At 33.3% G+C, this 18,943-nt stretch overlaps 1 protein-coding gene across 6 annotated transcripts in view; it reads left to right on the top strand.

The window, feature by feature from the left end:
• The window catches only part of LOC131936017 (protein Aster-B), a 37,783-nt gene extending 23,230 nt beyond the window's left edge, over positions 1-14,553 (top strand). For 4 of the 6 annotated variants that reach the window (XM_059292813.1, XM_059292812.1, XM_059292809.1 and 1 more), the window contains 15 exons: positions 437-502; positions 3,688-3,772; positions 4,284-4,387; positions 4,826-5,002; positions 6,065-6,211; positions 7,154-7,364; positions 8,035-8,178; positions 8,473-8,597; positions 9,014-9,206; positions 10,571-10,624; positions 11,245-11,430; positions 11,719-11,785; positions 12,552-12,665; positions 13,370-13,490; positions 13,824-14,553. In XM_059292813.1, the coding sequence (XP_059148796.1) occupies positions 437-502; positions 3,688-3,772; positions 4,284-4,387; positions 4,826-5,002; positions 6,065-6,211; positions 7,154-7,364; positions 8,035-8,178; positions 8,473-8,597; positions 9,014-9,206; positions 10,571-10,624; positions 11,245-11,430; positions 11,719-11,785; positions 12,552-12,665; positions 13,370-13,490; positions 13,824-13,892 (1,863 nt within the window). In that variant the 3' untranslated portion in view covers positions 13,893-14,553. The remainder of the gene's footprint in view (positions 1-436; positions 503-3,687; positions 3,773-4,283; positions 4,388-4,825; positions 5,003-6,064; positions 6,212-7,153; positions 7,365-8,034; positions 8,179-8,472; positions 8,598-9,013; positions 9,207-10,570; positions 10,625-11,244; positions 11,431-11,718; positions 11,786-12,551; positions 12,666-13,369; positions 13,491-13,823) is intronic. The other 2 variants (XM_059292810.1, XM_059292811.1) reach the window with 2 other exon arrangements.
• The last annotated feature ends 4,390 nt before the right edge of the window (positions 14,554-18,943 follow it).

Genomic DNA, 18,943 nt, shown 5'->3' with positions numbered 1-18,943 from the left:
GTTAGTTTGATGGGTCAAGAATTAATTCCAATGTTAGTTTGATGGGTCAAGAATTGATTCCAATGTTAGTTTGATGGGTCAAGAATTGAAGCCAAGTGTTCATGCTATTTCGTATGACGCTGCTGACCTTATGGATGGTCTTCACCACACACATGCACTGTCATCATGTCGTTGATGTACCTACCAGCCATACCACCTAAAACTGCTGTTGTTGTCTCGTTGACTTTTCTTTAAAGGTTCAGACAAATTCTTAGGTAGTGTCACTGAATGGGAATGACTATGGATCATTGATTGCTTCCCCTTCTTGATGATGGGTTGGCCTATGAAGTCAGCAGCGCATCTTGGAAACTTGAGTGAAGCGCGTACAAATTAGGTGTTAGTTTTTTTATTTTATTTTATGCCTTTGGACATTATTGAAATCCACTATTCAAAACAGAATGAAATGGACAAAAGAAAGTTTGACAGTATGCGCAGCAAAAAGACACTCAAACGAAGAAAACAGGTAATTTTACAAAAAGGGGTCACGGTCGATTTGTTAAATTAAACTCAATTTTTAACTCAGGGTCAGATTTTTTTTCTTTTCTATCTTGTATTTTTTAAAATGAATATCTTCAAGGTCTTAAAAAGATAAATATCTTAATATTTCTCTAAATTTATTTCAATGATGTAGTTAAATTGTAAAGGTAATGCTTTAATTTATAAAAATATTTATAAACTATTTATAGAAAGTAATCAATATATTTTCCTCAAGTTACCGCTGTCTTTTACCTATGATTAATCTGTTTGTGCTTGATTGATGCTAACCCTAACACAAGCTTTACAACTTGTGTGTCCACCAGCACATGCCAGATGCTCATATACATGTGTGTCTTTGCTTATCAAACCTTCTACACAGGTCCCTCAGTGCTCTTGTTTTTGGTTAATACCTGACCAGCGGTGGTATTGCCAATGTTGGGGTTGGAACTTTAGTTTAGACTTAAATTTTAGCTTCTGTGGTGGTTTAATTCAGATAGTTTGATACTTGGAAATGCTGTTTTACGGTGCACTTTGATAACTTTTTTTTTCATCTACTTTTTTTTTTTAAATTCTTCATAAAAATTTGTTTGTGCTGGGATGTTTTTTTAATACATTTTTAAAACAAACATAGCTGATTTTATTTTTTAATATAGTTGTAGGTTTTTATTTTATTTAGTGTTTGGTTTTGAACTAAAACATTTTTTTTTACTGTATTTGAATATTAGTTGTTTTTGGTAAAGAGTATGCCCTGAAAGACCCACGCTGAAAAAAAAATGACTTACTATGACCACCTAGCTATAGCCTCATGTCCATGTTAAATGCGAGCATCTTGTAGACAATTTCAATTGTCTGACCAAAGACTGGGTTAGACATTACTCTGACTTTCCTCTACACATCATCTGTCAAACAAGTTGTATGACAGTTGTTGTCTGACATTGAACACTCATGTACATATATGAACTGTCAGACATCCCATGGGCTAGTAATGCAGCTGTCTAACAGTACATATGCTAATGCATTAGCTGTATGACATCAGGTTAAATGTGTTACTTATCTGTCAATCCCATGGGCTGTATAGCATATTTCTTTGATCAAATGGGTTAATACATTAACTGTCGTATTATTTACATCAAAATCTGACTGATAAAAAAATGTTATAAGTAATAAAACAGGTAGTGTTAATTATTGTATTAACCTCACTGCAGCTACCATTTGTATTTTAAAAAATGTTAGATTCCATACCTTGAAAAAGTCCAGTCTATTTATTTTTGCCGTAACTAAGTCTGTAATTATGTTTTGACACTTAACATCATAACGTGGCCCAACAGACTGAAGCCTGTCTCATGTTCTGTACACCAAACAGATTAAGTGTATTTACCTGACATCCAGTGATCAACCCCTGTAACCAGGCCCATAACTTATGTAAATGGTTTAGGCCTTTAATGGATTGGCGTGGGGGAGACAGGTGCTGTGGATCAGGTGTGACACCAGCATGCTGGATGCCTCTTTCATTTTGCTCTTTGTGTCTAAGTTTATAACCCAGCGTTGTGTGCTGCAATACTTCGTTCTCCTGTAATTATGCCCTTTGCTTACGTACCTATTGGCTAGATCGCATCCGGCATTGAATATTTTGAACATTTTTTTTTCTTGGACTTATATGTTGGAGTTATATGATGTGTGGATGGTACAAATCACCTGTCTCAAAAGTGTTTTTGACAGTTGCCTTTAAAAACATTCATAAACACAATACAGTTCTAACATTGGATATTCATTGTGTTTCATACTATAACCGCATTTTAAAAAATATCAAGAACTTGTGTATATCACAATTTTGTGATTTTTATTTTTCTTCATGAATTATAATAACATGAATTGGATATGGGATACTACAGTGAAGATGGCAGAGTTTATAGGCACGGTAGGGAAACCTACCACACTCTCCAAAATTTGAGTAATTTCCGTGAAGGATCTACCATTACATTAATAGCATTAACATTGACAACTCACGCTTTATTATCACTAGGTCCAGCATTCACATAGCCAAGTTTACAATTCTTATAAAGTTTAAAATTTGTGTTGATAACTTGGCTTTATAATGTATTGCTTTTATATTTGTAATGTTTAAAACAGCAAAACAAGCATTATGATTACAATGCCATGCCTTATAAACAAAAGTACTATAGCTTTATTCTTTAACTTAACATGTGTAATAATTATGTATAGATATTTTTTGCTTTAATTAATTTTTAATTATGAAACTAGAATTAAACTTGTAATTATAGATTTAACACTAATCAGGCTTGGCTTTCTTTAAAAGTTAGATTTGCAATTTTAAAAATAGTTATTACTATAAATAGAAATTGTTAAAAAAATCTTTAAATTACTATCACATTTAAGTGGCCAGCCAGATTTTGATAGTGTATTGATAAATACAATACTGCAGAGTGTAAACAAGGTTATAGAGGCTGGGGTCAGGGGTCAAGAGGACCTTTTGTTCCATTGCAATAAGCCTGGGATAAATTTTAACTGACTCAGTAAATTGTATGAACTGATAAGGTGTTCATTAAGATTGTAGGAATAACACTTAGCTAGATGTGTATTACTGCAGGAGAGAACAGGTAATCACGTAACTATTGATAGAATAGATTTTGTAAATTATCTATTAGAGGAAGCAGACAATCACCTGTTTAGTCGAACTGCTTGGTCTAAGTTTTTATACTCTACATTTAGATATAGCAAATGGATGCTAACAGCTATTTGACTAAGATGCATTTAGTAAGAAGGTTTTAACTATTTTGATGCTTTTAAAACTATCATTTATTTGCTTTCTTTAAAACCATATGGTATACAGATGTTGGGAGAGTTAAAAAAAAGTTTTTTTTTTTATAAAAACTGGTATTATTGCTATTTTTATAGGCCAGCATGTTATGTATTATTTAGCTTTGCTAGTTGCTGAGTGATAACATACTTAAAATTTATTCTTGCTAGTTATAGGTAGCTACAGGTAACTTGAATTTATTCTTTTTTTAAAGCAACAAAATTTATTTGAGCTGCCTTAGTGGCTTTTTTTTAAATAAGTATCACATCAGCTATTTATCATCTTGTTTTACCATATTTAAGCCTGTTGTGTCCCTAGTTAACTCCCTTGATGAGATGTCTGTTTCTCCCCAGATTATGAGCACTACATACAAGTCCAGAAGTGAGGATTACAGGAGGATGTTCAAAGATGTCCCCAAGGATGAAAGATTAATTGTTGGTCAGTTGATTCTCTAGCATGTTCAATAACCATTTATCTAATACTAGCGTACCTGTCCCCACACGCTGCTGCGGTCTCAGAAGAAAGGCTGACACAATATCTTAAGAGGATTTTATCAATGCATTACCAATTATATATTGCTTTCTTAAACTGATATTTAAATATAAACAAAGCAGGCGCTATATTTCTTGGATCATAGTTCTAGTGGTGCAGGTTTGTTCACACTCAGAAGAAAGGCTGACACAATATCTTAAAATGATTTTATCAATCCGTTACCAATTATATACTACCGCCAAGTCGTCCGAAGGCATAGGTTATAAGGGCATTGAGTGTTCATTAATCAGCACTATAATTTAATTAGTGAGGTAGAATACACCTTGGTGACCACCCAGGTGTCATGGGCATTGCAGGTTGCTATCGGAAGCTATCGGTTATATTACATTTCTTTTTCCAGAATGCTCTTGTGTATAGCGTCTCTAGGATGTAGTAAAACATTTAATTATTTCCTCAGACTATTCCTGTGCTCTGCAAAAGGATATTTTAGTTCAAGGTCGGATGTACATTTCACAGAACTGGATTTGTTTTTATGCTAAAATCTTTAATTGGGAGACTATGGTAGGTGTCAGCTAGATTATTTTGTAGTTTAAAATTCTTTGTTTTTGGGAATCTATGTTTGTCTTAGATCATTTTGATGATTTTGTAGTCTCAGATTCTTTGCTAAAATCTGTAAATTGCAAGACAGCTGGATCAATTTTGTAGTATTTACTAAAAATCTTTATTTCCTTTTTTTACTCTATGCTAAAATTTTTATATTGCTGTATTACTCTGGGCTAAAATATTTATTTTGTAGTGCTTTACTTATCTTAAAATCTTAATATAGCAGAGTTTTCATCTCAATCTTAATATCTCTGTCTCTATCTAAATTATTCAAATATAAAGAGAATGGAATGTAATTGTTATAGCCAGGTTTTCCAATGTAGTGTTTCTGAAGCCATCTAAATCACATAGAAGTTGCTGCTGCCATTTAAAATGGTAAACTGTGTGTTTGTCTAGCTGATGATCCCTTGTAAAGAAATCACTGCTATAACAAAGGAGAAGACTGCCAGAGTGATACCCAATGCCATCCAAATCACCACAGAAAAAGAACGTTACTTCTTCACTTCCTTTGGGGCTCGGGACAAAACGTACATGATGCTGTTCCGCATCTGGCAGAATGCCCTGCTTGACCAGGTTAGCTAATGTTTATGCCTATACATTAACTAATTTTAAAACTGAGTCTTAAAAAAAAAGATGTATCATCAAACTGTTTTCTCATAAGAATTAGTGTTTGTCTAGCTCAGGGGTCGGCAACCTGCGGCTCGCGAGCCGCATGCGGCTCTTTTGATATCAAGATGTGGCTCTCCAGCTCCTTGCACAAATACTAAGAATCTTAATAAAAAAAGAAAATATTTGAAATAAAAAAATGATAGTGGCTCTTTAAAACCAGGGAAATTTTTAAAATTGTAACTTTTGGCTCTTCCGCTTCAAAAGGTTGCCGACCCCTGGTCTAGCTTATTTAAAAAATATCTGTGAGAATACTTTGCTTTAAAGCTTTGGTAAATTGTTTTGTTCCTCCCCATAGCTAAAGAGCTTTTGGTCAGAGGTGTGTTTTTGTTTAAACAAAAATTGTATTTGAATTATTTTAATTTGTCCCACAGTATTCAATGTTCAAACTATTTAATTATTTTAATGGTTCCATGAAAGGATTCTCTGTTAAAAAGTTTTTTGTAACTATGGTCCTTGTCTGTATTAAAATGTTTTTTTTTGTAACTATGGCCCTTGTCTGTATTAAAATGGTTTTTTTTTTGTAACTATGGTCCTTGTCAGTATTAAAATGGTTTTTTTTTGTAACTATGGTCCTTGTCTGTATTAAAATGGGTTTTTTTTTTTGTAACTATGGTCCTTGTCTGTATTAAAATGGGTTTTTTTTTTGTAACTATGGTCCTTGTCTGTATTAAAATGGGTTTTTTTTTTACTGTGGTCCTTGCCAGCATAAGATTGCATAACCACATGAATGAGTTGTTTTGTCAAAATATCAGCTAAATTGTTATATAACTGTTGATACTTCCATGAAATGACTTTCTAGTGAACTTTAGCGTTCCACCAAGTAGCCTTTGACTGCCACAGTTACTTGGTCTTGGACCAAGTCATAGGGATAATTCTTATAAATAGTACTCATTTTAATACTGTTTTTTTGCTTTGCTTTACGTCATGGAAAGATTTCCTTAAGGTGCTTTTTGTTCCTCACTATAGCCAATGTCAGCCAAAGAGCTTTGGACCTGGATCCATTACAACTATGGCGATGACCTTGGCCTGACCACTGAAGACGAGGACTATGTGCCGCCACAGAGTTTTGAAGAGTTGTCTGAGAAGCTGAAGGAGGAGATCCCCATCATAAAGGTAGGTTGTGAGCTTTTGACTGGGCAACTTTCAAATAAAGCAGTAAGGTTAATGGTCTAAACAATGGGTTGACTTGTTACTTTAAAGGAGTTTTGCTTTAATGATCTGGACACAGGCTTGAGACTCATAGATGGTCTGTGATTGGCTCTACCACTAGGCCAATAATATTCTTTTTCTCTATGGGTTTGACTCCTGAAAAGTAGAGTTTCAGAATTGCTTTGTGCTGAGGTACCAGAGTTCTCTTTGTACCATATCTGATATCCATGGGTATGAAGATGGGTGTGGCTATGTTCAATCTACCTAGTGAACCAAGGTTTAAAAAAAAAAACTAATGAAGACTTGTCTTGTTTAAATTAACATACTATTTAAAGATTTATTGATGATTCAACATTTATCATATTCATTCACATTAAAATTTAATATACTATCAGTTTGTTTTATTTTAAACAAGTATTATAATATTGTTTATTTTAAGTTCTTTAGTCTAAAATTTAATATACTATCAGTTTGTTTTATTTTATATAAGTATTATTATATTGTTTATTTTAAGTTCTTTAGTGTTATTTTCATTATATTAATACTATTGGAATTATTTTTTACTTTCTATTTAAATTATTACCTTTTTTCTTTGTTTAGTTATAGTGTAAGACTTTTTGAAACATTTAATTTTTTTAGTTTTGTACTTTATAGGTTATCTAATTTATTATATTGTCAGTTTTAATTATTATGATATTATTTGTGTTATTATTTAAGTTGAAATTATATTTTATTTTTTTATTTTTTCACTATTCTTTCAGATTATTTGATTTACTGTCTGCTCGTTGGATCGTTCATTCCTTAAGTTTTACCACATCAAACACCTAATAAATTCTGTTTGTTCTCTATATAAATTCTGTTTGTTCTCTATATATACTAATCTAATCTATTTGTTCTCTCACTAAGTTCTATCACCCCCAGGAGCTGCAGACAGACTCCGAGGCGCTGACCACCACAGCTGACAACATCCAAACAGCCAGCAATGAGGATACAGACGCCTTTGTTTCTGATGAAGTCTTCAACCAGCCCCTGCTCACAGATTCCATCCCTATTGTTTTGTCCAAAGCCCATCTAGCTAAACTGCCTGACTTTCTTGATTCAAGTGATGATAGTGAAGGTAAATAACGCATTTGCTTTTTTTTTTTATCAAATAGTAGTTTAACATAGTACCTTTACAGTATACTGTGGAGGATTATCCTCCCGTGATCAAGTGATGTAATGTTCCCGCTGGAAGGTCACTAACAATATATTCTTTTGCTTTTTTAAAAATATTAGTCTTTTCACCAACAACAACTTTCATTATGAATTTTAATTACCATGTCTTAAACATAATTTGTAAAACCTCTTTACAAATGTGTGATTACTAAGTTTTTCTGTGCTGTGTTAGTGTGTGTGTGAAGGCATAATGTAGCCAGTTGCAAAGTCCAATCAGATCTAGTTTTATAAACTGACTAATCAATATGCAATGCCATTGGATAGAAAATGCTGCCAATAATATGTAAAGGTGCTTGTATTTTTCCCTATTTGGATATCAGCTGGTACCAAGTGACCTTTTAAATACATCATTAGGGAGTCAAATTTGAATATTTTAATTCTGGAGTTTATAGTTCTACCTGAAGACACATTCCGTGAGTTTATTGTGGCTATTAGAAAGGGGTAGAAAAAAAACAATCCCTGAATTCAGCTTTAACTTATGTACACAAATAAAATCATCAATAAAATTTTCAGAATCCTATAATTATCAAATTAGCTAAGTGATCATTGTCAAATACTTTATTTACCTGCAGGTGAATACTTCTGTGCTGGTCATGATCACCTGGAGAAAATGTACCTGGACGAGGTGTTCAGCATTAACATCGACACCGTCTTCGAGTGTCTCTTCACAGACTCCCCATTCTTTCGACATTTCGTCTCTTCGAGGAAAACTTTTGGTGAGTTGCAGCGTTCCATAGTACAAACGTAGATACTTTTAAATTAAAAATGTATTTTTTACTTTGCAGTGCTCTGTACCTTTATTGGTATTACATTTTACAATCATTCTATTGTGCAGTTTTTTATGTTTAGTGTTTAGTATGTATATTGCTTTTTTTTTAAATTACGTTGAAAAATGGGTTTTTTTTTCATGTGTAGGCCTAAGTGTAAAATAATTTTTTGCTAAGATATTTAGTGTTCTTTCCTTGAATGCCTATGCAATCATTGATTATTGCTTTATTCTCCAATTCCAGATTTACATTTGCCAAATTGGGAGGAAGAGCCAGATGAAAACGGAAACAAAGTGCGAAACATCACATACACATTAACACTGAACAACTCCATTGGCCCCAAGACTTCTCCTTCCACAGAGAAACAGGTGAGTTCAGTGTTTAAGTTGACATGGAGGTGACAGATAAGTTTGTCTTGGTTTGCTGAACAGGCCAGGTAATTTTTGCAAGGGTAACTTGTCCAGTTGCTTAATAGACTTGCCAGAAAGTGTAATTTGTCAGAATGTTTTTATAGTTATTGTTGATTATTTAAAGAATTCAATGTTTATAGTTAGAAATTTTTTTAAACTAAAAAATATAGTTGCCGGTAAGGTATGCCAAATAGCTACTAAAATTGTTTATTAAGTCTAGTATTGAATTCATTTTAAAATTTATGGTCTGAAAATTTACTCTTTGAAATATAACCTACCAGATTGATTTTTCAAAATACTTCAAGAATTGTATTTTTATAGAAGTTTTCAACTTTGTATTAAAAAATTGTAACAATTGAAATACAACTTGCCAGATATGCTACACCATGAGCAAGCCAGGAAGGATCTATCATGTGGACTGTGAATGTTGTAATGGTGGCATCCCCTATGCGGACTCCTTCTATGTCTTGCTGCGCTACTGCCTGACCAGGGTCTCTCCCATCAAGTGTCGTGTGGTTGTCACAGGAGAGTTAAAGTACAAGAAACATGTTTTGGGAATGTTTAAAGGTATAAAACTTTTTATTTATGAGGTACATAGGGGTCGGCGTGGTCGAGTTGGTAAAAGCTCATGGTTGCTAAACTGAAAGTCTCGAGTTCGAACCCTCTGGCAGATGAGGCTCGTTAGCTGGGGACAGCCACTCTTCTAGGAGAGACAGCTCCAAAATAAAAAACTACTGCCTTGTAGTTTGTTCTTGGTCGGACAAAGGCTATGGAAGCAAATCCAAAAAGAAAAGCAGACTGAAATCTGAGTCACTGGCCTCAATGGCGCATAACCAGTTGACACGTGTACTTAATTGTGTTGGAGGCGTGGTCGAGTCAGTAAAAGCTCATGGTTATTAAACTTGAAACAGTCTTGAGTTCAAATACTCTGGCTCTATCCCTTCCAACACTAAAAATTAAGAACGAAGAAGAAGAAGAATAAGGTACATGAATTGATACTTCTGAATTATCCGTATCATGTCACTGCTAAGATGGATAGGGACAGTGTGGTCAAACAGTTGAGTGTACGACTGTTGGACTGAGTCTCCAGTTCGGATCCTGGGCTTGAGTCTGTATGACATCCCTGAGTCCACCCAGCTCTGATAGGTACCTGACTCAGATTAGGGAAATTAAGGAGGCTGAGCATAGTGCTGACATGACTTCCTTGTATAGTTATGAATATTATACTAGAACCTAACTCACATTTAGTTTTAAAACAAAGTTACCCTTATGGACCCGGAGATCAATTGGGCACTTAAAGTAAAGTTAACCTGTTTGTATTACCTCAGCATATGAAGAAATAGTATCGTCAGCACTAAGCCCAGCCTTCCCCTATACTTTCCCTAACATGAGTCAGGTACCCATCAGAGCTGGGTGCAGCACTCATGATGTGCTATGGGTTTAATCCCGAGATCCAAACTCCTGACTTTTAGTTAAGTAGCTGTGCACTCTACCATCTATCTACCTCACTATCCCATGGTTTGAAATGGTCATAGATAACTCTTTTGTTTTGTTTGGGTTTAACAAAGTGAATAGCTTAGTTTTAACAATAGATTCCCTGTTTTATAAATTAGAACCATTTCAGTTGGAGGTTGTTTACATGATAAACAGATGTGTTAAAATAGAGAGTGTTTTATCTTCAAATGTATTATTTCAGAGAGTTGTTTTTGAATCGTGTAAAGTCCTGATATTACTTGATTTATCTTATGATATAATAAGCGGTGTTGCAGTGATAAGCAACATATGTGACAACCTTACAAATATTATTTTGTACATAACATTTATTTAATGGAAAAAAAAAGGGCATCCATTATTTTGCCAGCTCACATTTTATAAAAATACCTCACTCCTGACCAAGCTTATCATATCAAACACTTTGTACCTTATTACAGGGATGATAGAAAAAAGTGCTGTCAATGGTTTGACGGATTACTGCAGGCAGTTATGTAAGTTACATCTTTTCCATTCATGATAATAATAATGAAACTATTTTTAGTAACACTAACAATAATGTAACCTGATTTATGTGTTTATATTTAGAATTTTAAAGTAGAACTAAATTTAGAGCTGTAACTCTAATTGTTTGCTTAAATAAATCTAATTTGACTAATTTCCCAGCTGTTTACAATTTTAATGAATAAAAGTAAAGATTTCTTTTTAGACCTAATTATCCATTTTTACAGATGAAGTAGAGTTTATATGTTTTTTGACCTCGGCATATGAAAGGATAAAATGGTCAGCACTTTTGCCACCTTTACTTTACCTAATGGGAGTTAGGTACCCACCAGAGCTGGGTGGACTCAAGAATGTTCCGCTGACTTGAACCCAGATTCGAACTTGAGACTTTAAGGGTTAGCAGTCTAGCGCTCAAGCCCTAGGCCTTGCCGTCCCATAATTTTAATGAGTATCAAATTAAAATTTAGAACTAAAACAAGTCTGTACTTAAATAAATGTAGTTAGACATATCTTCTCATCTGTTTACAATATTAATGAGTATCAAAGTAAAATTTAGAACTAAAACTCTAGTCTGTACTTAAATGAATGTAGTTTAACCAATTTTCATCAGCTGTTCACCTGAGGCGTGAGGCAGAGAGACAAGAAGCCATTGTTGTTGGTCATCAGAACATCATACCTAAAAAGAAAGTGAGGCGGAAACGGGTTAAGGTGCATGCGGCTTCGTCAGACTCTGCTGCAGCATCGCGCCAACAGTTCTTTGAAAGGCAAACCTCGACACCACCATCACCCTCCAAAGGTGCGCTTTTGTGTAGTGTTATTATTCCAGCAAGTGCTCATTACAATAAAAAAAATTTATTGTCACATCATTTTATTTAATTAATTGCTAAATTTCATCAATTAATGAATAGAAATTAATACTCACATTCTAAATTAATGAGTAAATATTAAAATCGCAATTTTAAAAGTTCTATATTTTTATAATGTAAAATTTAAATTTGTTGTTAGTTTTTTTAATTTGGTAAATTTAAATTGTTATATTAAATTGTACATTTTAAAAACAAATTGAACATAACCTCATCAACAGCCTTGTACAAGGATGAGAAGTTGATAGAACTCAATGCCCACACTTTGGTTCGGGTCATCATTGTTGTGTAAGTCTTTTTTTTGTTAGAATAATCATTGTTGTGTAAGTCATTTTTTTTTATATCATCATTGTTGTGTAAGTCTTTTTTTGTTCGGATCATCATTGTTGTGTTAGTCGTTTTTTTCCTTATCACATGAAACACAGTTAAATAGAATGATAGCTGAATGTATGTAAGAAAATATGACATGTTGCAAAATACTTCATTAAATTTTACTTATAGGTTAGTGTGCTGTTTAAATGAACAAACAGGTGTGAGGTTAGGGTAAAGGCTATTATGAGGGCAATGGTAATGCCAATTTAAAAAAAATTAACAATTTCTATATTATGATTAATGCAAAACTGTTTGAAGATAATGTTGTAAAACTTTGATTAGCCAACATGTAGTCATTGTTTTGTTCAATTCTAAGAATCCATTTACATTTAGACCTGTAGGCCTACAGACTTTGCCTCAATCTATCATAAAATGGATTGTGTATAGAGAGATACTGTTATTAAAATATTCTTGGCATCCATTTAAATTTTGACCTTTTCCATAAAATTTGAGTCAAATACTTGCACCAATTTTACAGCTGTTCCATTGGTTCAACTGAACTTTGAATATCAAATGTCGAAAAAAGAATTTAAGAGCAGCATTTCCATGTCGTATCATATTTCCTCACTTAACTATTCCACAGCTGTAATCATAATGCGTTTCTGCCAGTTGATTAACCTAAATTTTATGCAGCTTTGGTAAAGTAAGATTGTTTTTGTACAACAACTGTCACCTATTTCAGGCTGGTCCTCCTGCTTCTATTCAATGCTGTCCTGTTTTACAAGCTGTGGTCACTGGAGAGCTATGCCAGCTCACTGTATGGGACACCCTCACAGGAATCAATCGAATCCTTATCGTAAGTTGACAGTACTATCTATGGCTTACACTAGAATTAATCATGTATAGAAATCCTGACAATTTAAAAAATGCATTTAAAATAATAGTAATAATTAGTATCTTCAGTTTTAATTTATCTTGACATTGACTTCTTTGTGGCTTATATATCTGTTCTTTTGTTCTCTCTGTAATATGAAGGAGCATTGTGGTCAGTAGAATGATCAGCCACATTTACTTTGGCTGACTTTGTATTTCAGTCACATTATACTTTATGCCTTTCATTTTATATTTGCCTAAATAATTTTTTTAATACAAGTAAACTAGATAAAACTTAATAAACGTTCTATTTTTTGTTGAGTCAGAAGCAAGCACATATTTTAGAAACTGATGTCTAGATTGATTTAATGATGGTGGTTGTGCTGATATTTAGAAGAATGTGAAAACCATACTTTTTAGCTAGCAGAATGTGAAAACCATACTTTTTAGCTAGCGGAATGTTAAAACCATACTTTTTAGCTACAAACATTGATAAAGAGGATTTGATTACTATTTATGCTTAAAGCTAAGGCAATACACAATTTTAAGAATGGGCTATTGAGCTATGAATATAAATGTTTTTTGCCCAGCCTAATGAAATGTTTTGTATAACCCAGAAAATACCCACTGGCCCTACAAATACAAATGTTTTTTGCTCAGCCTAATGAAATGTTTTGTATAAACCAGGAAATACCCCCGGACCCAAGAAGAATGGAGTCAACTCTTGCAGCAACAAAAACACTTGCATGAGAGTGAGATCAACAAGTGGGAAGAGGTTCTGGCAACTTCCATCAACATTGTAGAGCAGGTAAGTTTGTAGGGGATGTGGTTAAGGTTGTATGGGATGTGGGTAACCATCATCAACATTGTAGAGCAGAGGGGATGTGAGCTTGTAGAACTCATGAAATATAGGGCAGATCAGGGCTGTGGTGAAACTCAAAACTCATGACTTTTTTCTGTTAGAATCTTGTGACTCTCAAACTCATTTCCAACATTTCCATTCCAACTACATCTATACAAATAAAATCCATTTTCTGTGTGTATGTGCTTCAAACAGAAGTTGGAACTTCATTTTTGGGTGTTTGGAAACCGAAGTTGGCATAGTAAAGTTAGATATTTAAAAAAATATTTGTGTCCCCAGATGAAGGCATCACTCCTGAACTTACAAAAATCTCTGAGAGCAGGTTCCCCAGCACGGGACGAGCACTGACCTTTGACCTTAACATTCCAAGATCTTTTTATTTATTTACTTGTTTTTGTTTTGTTTCTCCTGGTCCAACTGTTATTAATATTTTTGATGGATAATGTTTGTAAATTATTGACTGGGTGTTTAATGCTTCAGGAACAAGAGAGAACAATTCTACATGTTACATTCTAAACATTTTTTAATCTTTGTTTAACTCCCTTTTTGTTTTTAAAAAAAAAGAATTTCGATTTTTACATATTCTGTGATAAACCATCACGTTACTTTTTACTTGAGTTTAAATTAGTTTATTATTGTTTCACCTTTAATGTACTGATTTCATTTTTACTACAACATAAAACAAAATACATCAATCAGGGTCAACAAATGTAAAAATTCTATTGTCATTAACTCCTTTTGTTTCACTGAATAAGAACAAATATTTGTTAGAAAAATTTCAAAACAGCATCTTAACTATGTTGGCATAATTAGTTTTTTACACTGTACTGCAGTCATAATGAGTTTATCAGGCCCCTGTTAATGAAGATGTTAGTCCCACCTATGAACTTGTTATAGGCTCCACCAGACAGGTATGTCTTGTGGTAGTTGATCTGATCTCTTCAGCTCATTTTGTTATGATTTGTATGTATGATAATTCTTCTGCTGTTGCCACCATTTTGTTATGATTTGTATGTATGATAATTCTTCTGTTGTTGCCACCATTTTGTTATGATTTGTATGTATGATAATTCTTCTGTTGTTGCCACCATTTTGTTATGATTTGTATGTATGATAATTCTTCTGTTGTTGCCACCATTTTGTTATGATTTGTATGTATGATAATTCTTCTGTTGTTGCCACCATTTTGTTATGATTTGTATGTATGATAATTCTTCTGTTGTTGCCACCATTTTGTTATGATTTGTATGTATGATAATTCTTCTGTTGTTGCCACCATTTTGTTATGATTTGTATGTATGATCATTCTTCTGTTGTTGCCACCATTTTGTTATGATTTGTATGTATGATAATTCTTCTGTTGTTGCCACCATTTTGTTATGATTTGTATGTATGATAATTCTTCCGTTGTTGCCACCATTTTGTTATGATTTGTATGTATGATAATTCTTCTGTTGTTGCCACCATTTTGTTATGATTTGTATGTATGATAATTCTTCTGTTGTTGCCACCATTTTGTTATGATTTGTATGTATGATAATTCTTCTGTTGTTGCCACCATTTTGTTATGATTTGTATGTATGATAATTCTTCTGTTGTTGCCACCATTTTGTTATGATTTGTATGTATGATCATTCTTCTGTTGTTGCCACCATTTTGTTATGATTTGTATGTATGATAATTCTTCTGTTGTTGCCACCATTTTGTTATGATTTGTATGTATGATAATTCTTCTGTTGTTGCCACCATTTTGTTATGATTTGTATGTATGATCATTCTTCTGTTGTTGCCACCATTTTGTTATGATTTGTATGTATGATAATTCTTCTGTTGTTGCCACCATTTTGTTATGATTTGTATGTATGATAATTCTTCTGTTGTTGCCACCATTTTGTTATGATTTGTATGTATGATCATTCTTCTGTTGTTGCCACCATTTTGTTATGATTTGTATGTATGATAATTCTTCTGTTGTTGCCACCATTTTGTTATGATTTGTATGTATGATAATTCTTCTGTTGTTGCCACCATTTTGTTATGATTTGTATGTATGATCATTCTTCTGTTGTTGCCACCATTTTGTTATGATTTGTATGTATGATCATTCTTCTGTTGTTGCCACCATTTTGTTATGATTTGTATGTATGATCATTCTTCTGTTGTTGCCACCATTTTGTTATGATTTGTATGTATGATCATTCTTCTGTTGTTGCCACCATTTTGTTATGATTTGTATGTATGATCATTCTTCTGTTGTTGCCACCATTTTGTTATGATTTGTATGTATGATCATTCTTCTGTTGTTGCCACCATTTTGTTTTACTCCATGGGGTTTATATTGTGTTGGATGGGGTTGATGTTTACAACCGCAGCTAAGTTGGGGATGACTCAGAACCATTTTTAGAACCCCCGTAAAGCTATTTTTTTCTATAATAATATCTAAAAAATTGTAACAGTTCATTTTAAGAATTTTTATAAAATTCAGGAATAGGTTTTCAGTTATAGACCTCAATATTCTTTTTAAAAAAAAATTAAGTGATTGTGAATTTAGTGAAGTAGGCCTATATGAAAACGAAATCTGAAACAAAAATTCGACATTAAAATCTGTAAATAATTTACACCATTGTGAGACTAAAGCTGGTTAAGTGTTAATGATTCTTAAAAATAGAAGAGTGTAAGCTCCAACCAAACCATTCTCTAACCCTAAACCACCAAGTGTGAAGAAGCCAGTCCAATCTCCTGACTACATGATGGGTGAATGATTCATTGAATGCTGATTCTGTTTGTTGTTGTTGTGGCCGTGGTGGCTCATGGTCTGAATCACTGTCAGGATCTTTGAATGGGCATACTCTTGTTGCTATGGTTACTCATGGTTGTTGTTGTGGCCATAGTATGAATCACTGTCAGGATCTTTGAATGGGCATACTCTTGTTGCTATGGTTACTCATGGTTGTTGTTGTGGCCATGGTCTGAATCACTGTCAGGATCTTTGAATGGGCATGCTGATGCAGCTTGTTGTTTGGCTCTTGTTGCTATGGTTACTCATGGTTGTTTATGCCTGTAAATAGTATCAAAATGTTTACAATGATTATTTACAATTACATGTTTACATATTGATATTTTGGGATGGAAACTGGTAAAAGTACATTTCAATGATTATTTCACACACATATAATAACTCATAGTTGTTGAAAATTTATTTTTTATATTGAATAGTTATTTGGATATAATTTAACATCACATTTTAAGCTGACTGAAAGAGGTTAATACATTAAGCAAATTTTGCTTGTTGGCCTAATCACATAAATACAGTATCAAATGTATGTTAGATAATTATTCTGCTGTTTTATCACATATAGTGCTAGTGTTTATTTTTTAAAGGATTAACATCCAGGTTATTTATAATTTTAAAGACTGAACAAGGAACCCATCTGTGCAAAAGATTTTTTTACAAATTTGTATCTATTTTCATCTCCATGTTTTCATCTGTTGTTAGCATTCCTCCCCTTTGCTTGTATTCCCTCCCCTTAATATGTGGATGTCAATATCATTCTATAAAATATTTTTGACAGAATGTGCTAATGCTTAAAAATTTTAATTCAGTTTGTTACGTTTGTAATGAGTATAAGTTTGACATATTACACCCAATATCATGAGAGTATATTATTGCATATGTAACATTTTTATAATCATTTCTTTGCTGCTAAACTGTGTAGTTATTATGTTGTGATTCCAGAAGAATATAAATAATGTATTATTATTCTGATAATAATTTATTGTAATTAATTGTTCAGTAGCTACTTTGTCTTTACTTTGCGGGTGTATTAAACAAAGGTGTCTGTTGTCATGTCAGTCTGTCATATAATGTTTCAGCCTGTCACAAGTAAGTCTGTCGCTTGCTATGTTAGCAACACACGACAGTCTGTCACATGAGCATGCCAGACACCTGTCATACAGCATGACACAAGTCACACACACCTGTGATATATAGTTGACTAACATTCCTCTATGTACTGTGCCATAGATTTTTTGTTCAAGAGTTACGACAATTGATGTTGTCGAAGCTCACGTCTTGAATATTATGTTTTACTTATGTTTCTTTGTGTATGTGGTATGATCTTATCCACATCAGTAGCTATCTCCACCATCTGTGGCATTGCAAGAATTCTTTTTAGGGAGTAGGGGGTGTGTTTAAATTTTTCCCAATCTAACATTTTGAGGAATTAAAATTGTGAACATTGAAATTAAGACAAAGTGCATCGTCACTAAATGAAACTGAATGTATCACAGTTGTTATTTGTGCGGAGGGGGGGGGGGTGGAATTCAGAGGCATAGCGACCCTTCCCGGGGACAAACTTTCTATTTGCACCCCACCCCCCTCTAACTTTTCATTAAAATCTATAAATTCTATCGATTTATTATCTATAAATTGCATCAAACTTTTAATTTGCACCCCTCCCCCTCAAACTTTCAATTTGTTTTTCCAACCCATTTTGGTGCCCCCCCTAAGGTTGACGCCCCCCCCCCCCCCCTAAGGTTGGCGCCCGGGGACATGTCGTCCCTCCTCGCTACGCCTCTGGTGGAATTAACCCCTGACTATGCCACTGACCACTATAAGGCTGATGTATGAGAGCCCACTAAGTCGAGTATACAACCCTGTTGGGGCTTGTCCATCTCTAGTCCCAGTTATTATATGTAAACAAAAAAAACCTGTTGCTGTAAAACTAGATGCAGGTCATTTAGTACATTGTCATATTTATTTATTGTAGCCTCTAAATGTGTAACTGCTTTGTGACCTGGAAAAGAGTTGGAATCATTTTCAGGGGAGTTAACTATAGTTACAATTATTTTGATTTCAGTGATTTTTTTTTCCAATATTAAAATATTTTAGTTTAGGATGTTCATGTTATATGATGAAATAAATATTTAATGACTTGCTTTTTTCAGTGTTTTTTTTATTCTTTAATACTTAAAATAGTTTTCTTAAATTTTGATTACAAATTTTGAAACATTGTTCATTCATTAGGTCAATGTAATTAACATAAATTTTGACAAGGACATGATGCATCCCATTAAAGAATAGTTCTTATTGAAATCATTAAAATCTATAAATTCTATCAATTTATAATCTATAAATTGCATCAATCCAACATGATTAAAAGAAAAGCTACATGTATAATCATAAAGCATTTACTGTAACAAACTCCACATAACACAACAGAAAACATACATCCTTGTTATAAAAGCATGAACACATGTAATGTTTTTTTTTACACCTTAAGGATATTCCAGTGGTTGTGTAAATAGTTGACATCATTATTTATCTGTGAAAGACATCTATTGTAGAAAAGGCTATGGTAGTTTTATCAATACAATACAGCCAAAGCTTTTTTTAAAAT

The sequence above is a fragment of the Physella acuta genome, unplaced genomic scaffold, assembly GCF_028476545.2.
Source record: "Physella acuta isolate Inbredline_101_S28 unplaced genomic scaffold, ASM2847654v3 ptg000165l, whole genome shotgun sequence".
Classification (NCBI taxonomy): domain Eukaryota; kingdom Metazoa; phylum Mollusca; class Gastropoda; family Physidae; genus Physella; species Physella acuta.
The sequence above is the reverse complement of the archived record's forward strand: the minus strand, read 5'-3'. Positions and strand labels throughout refer to the sequence as shown.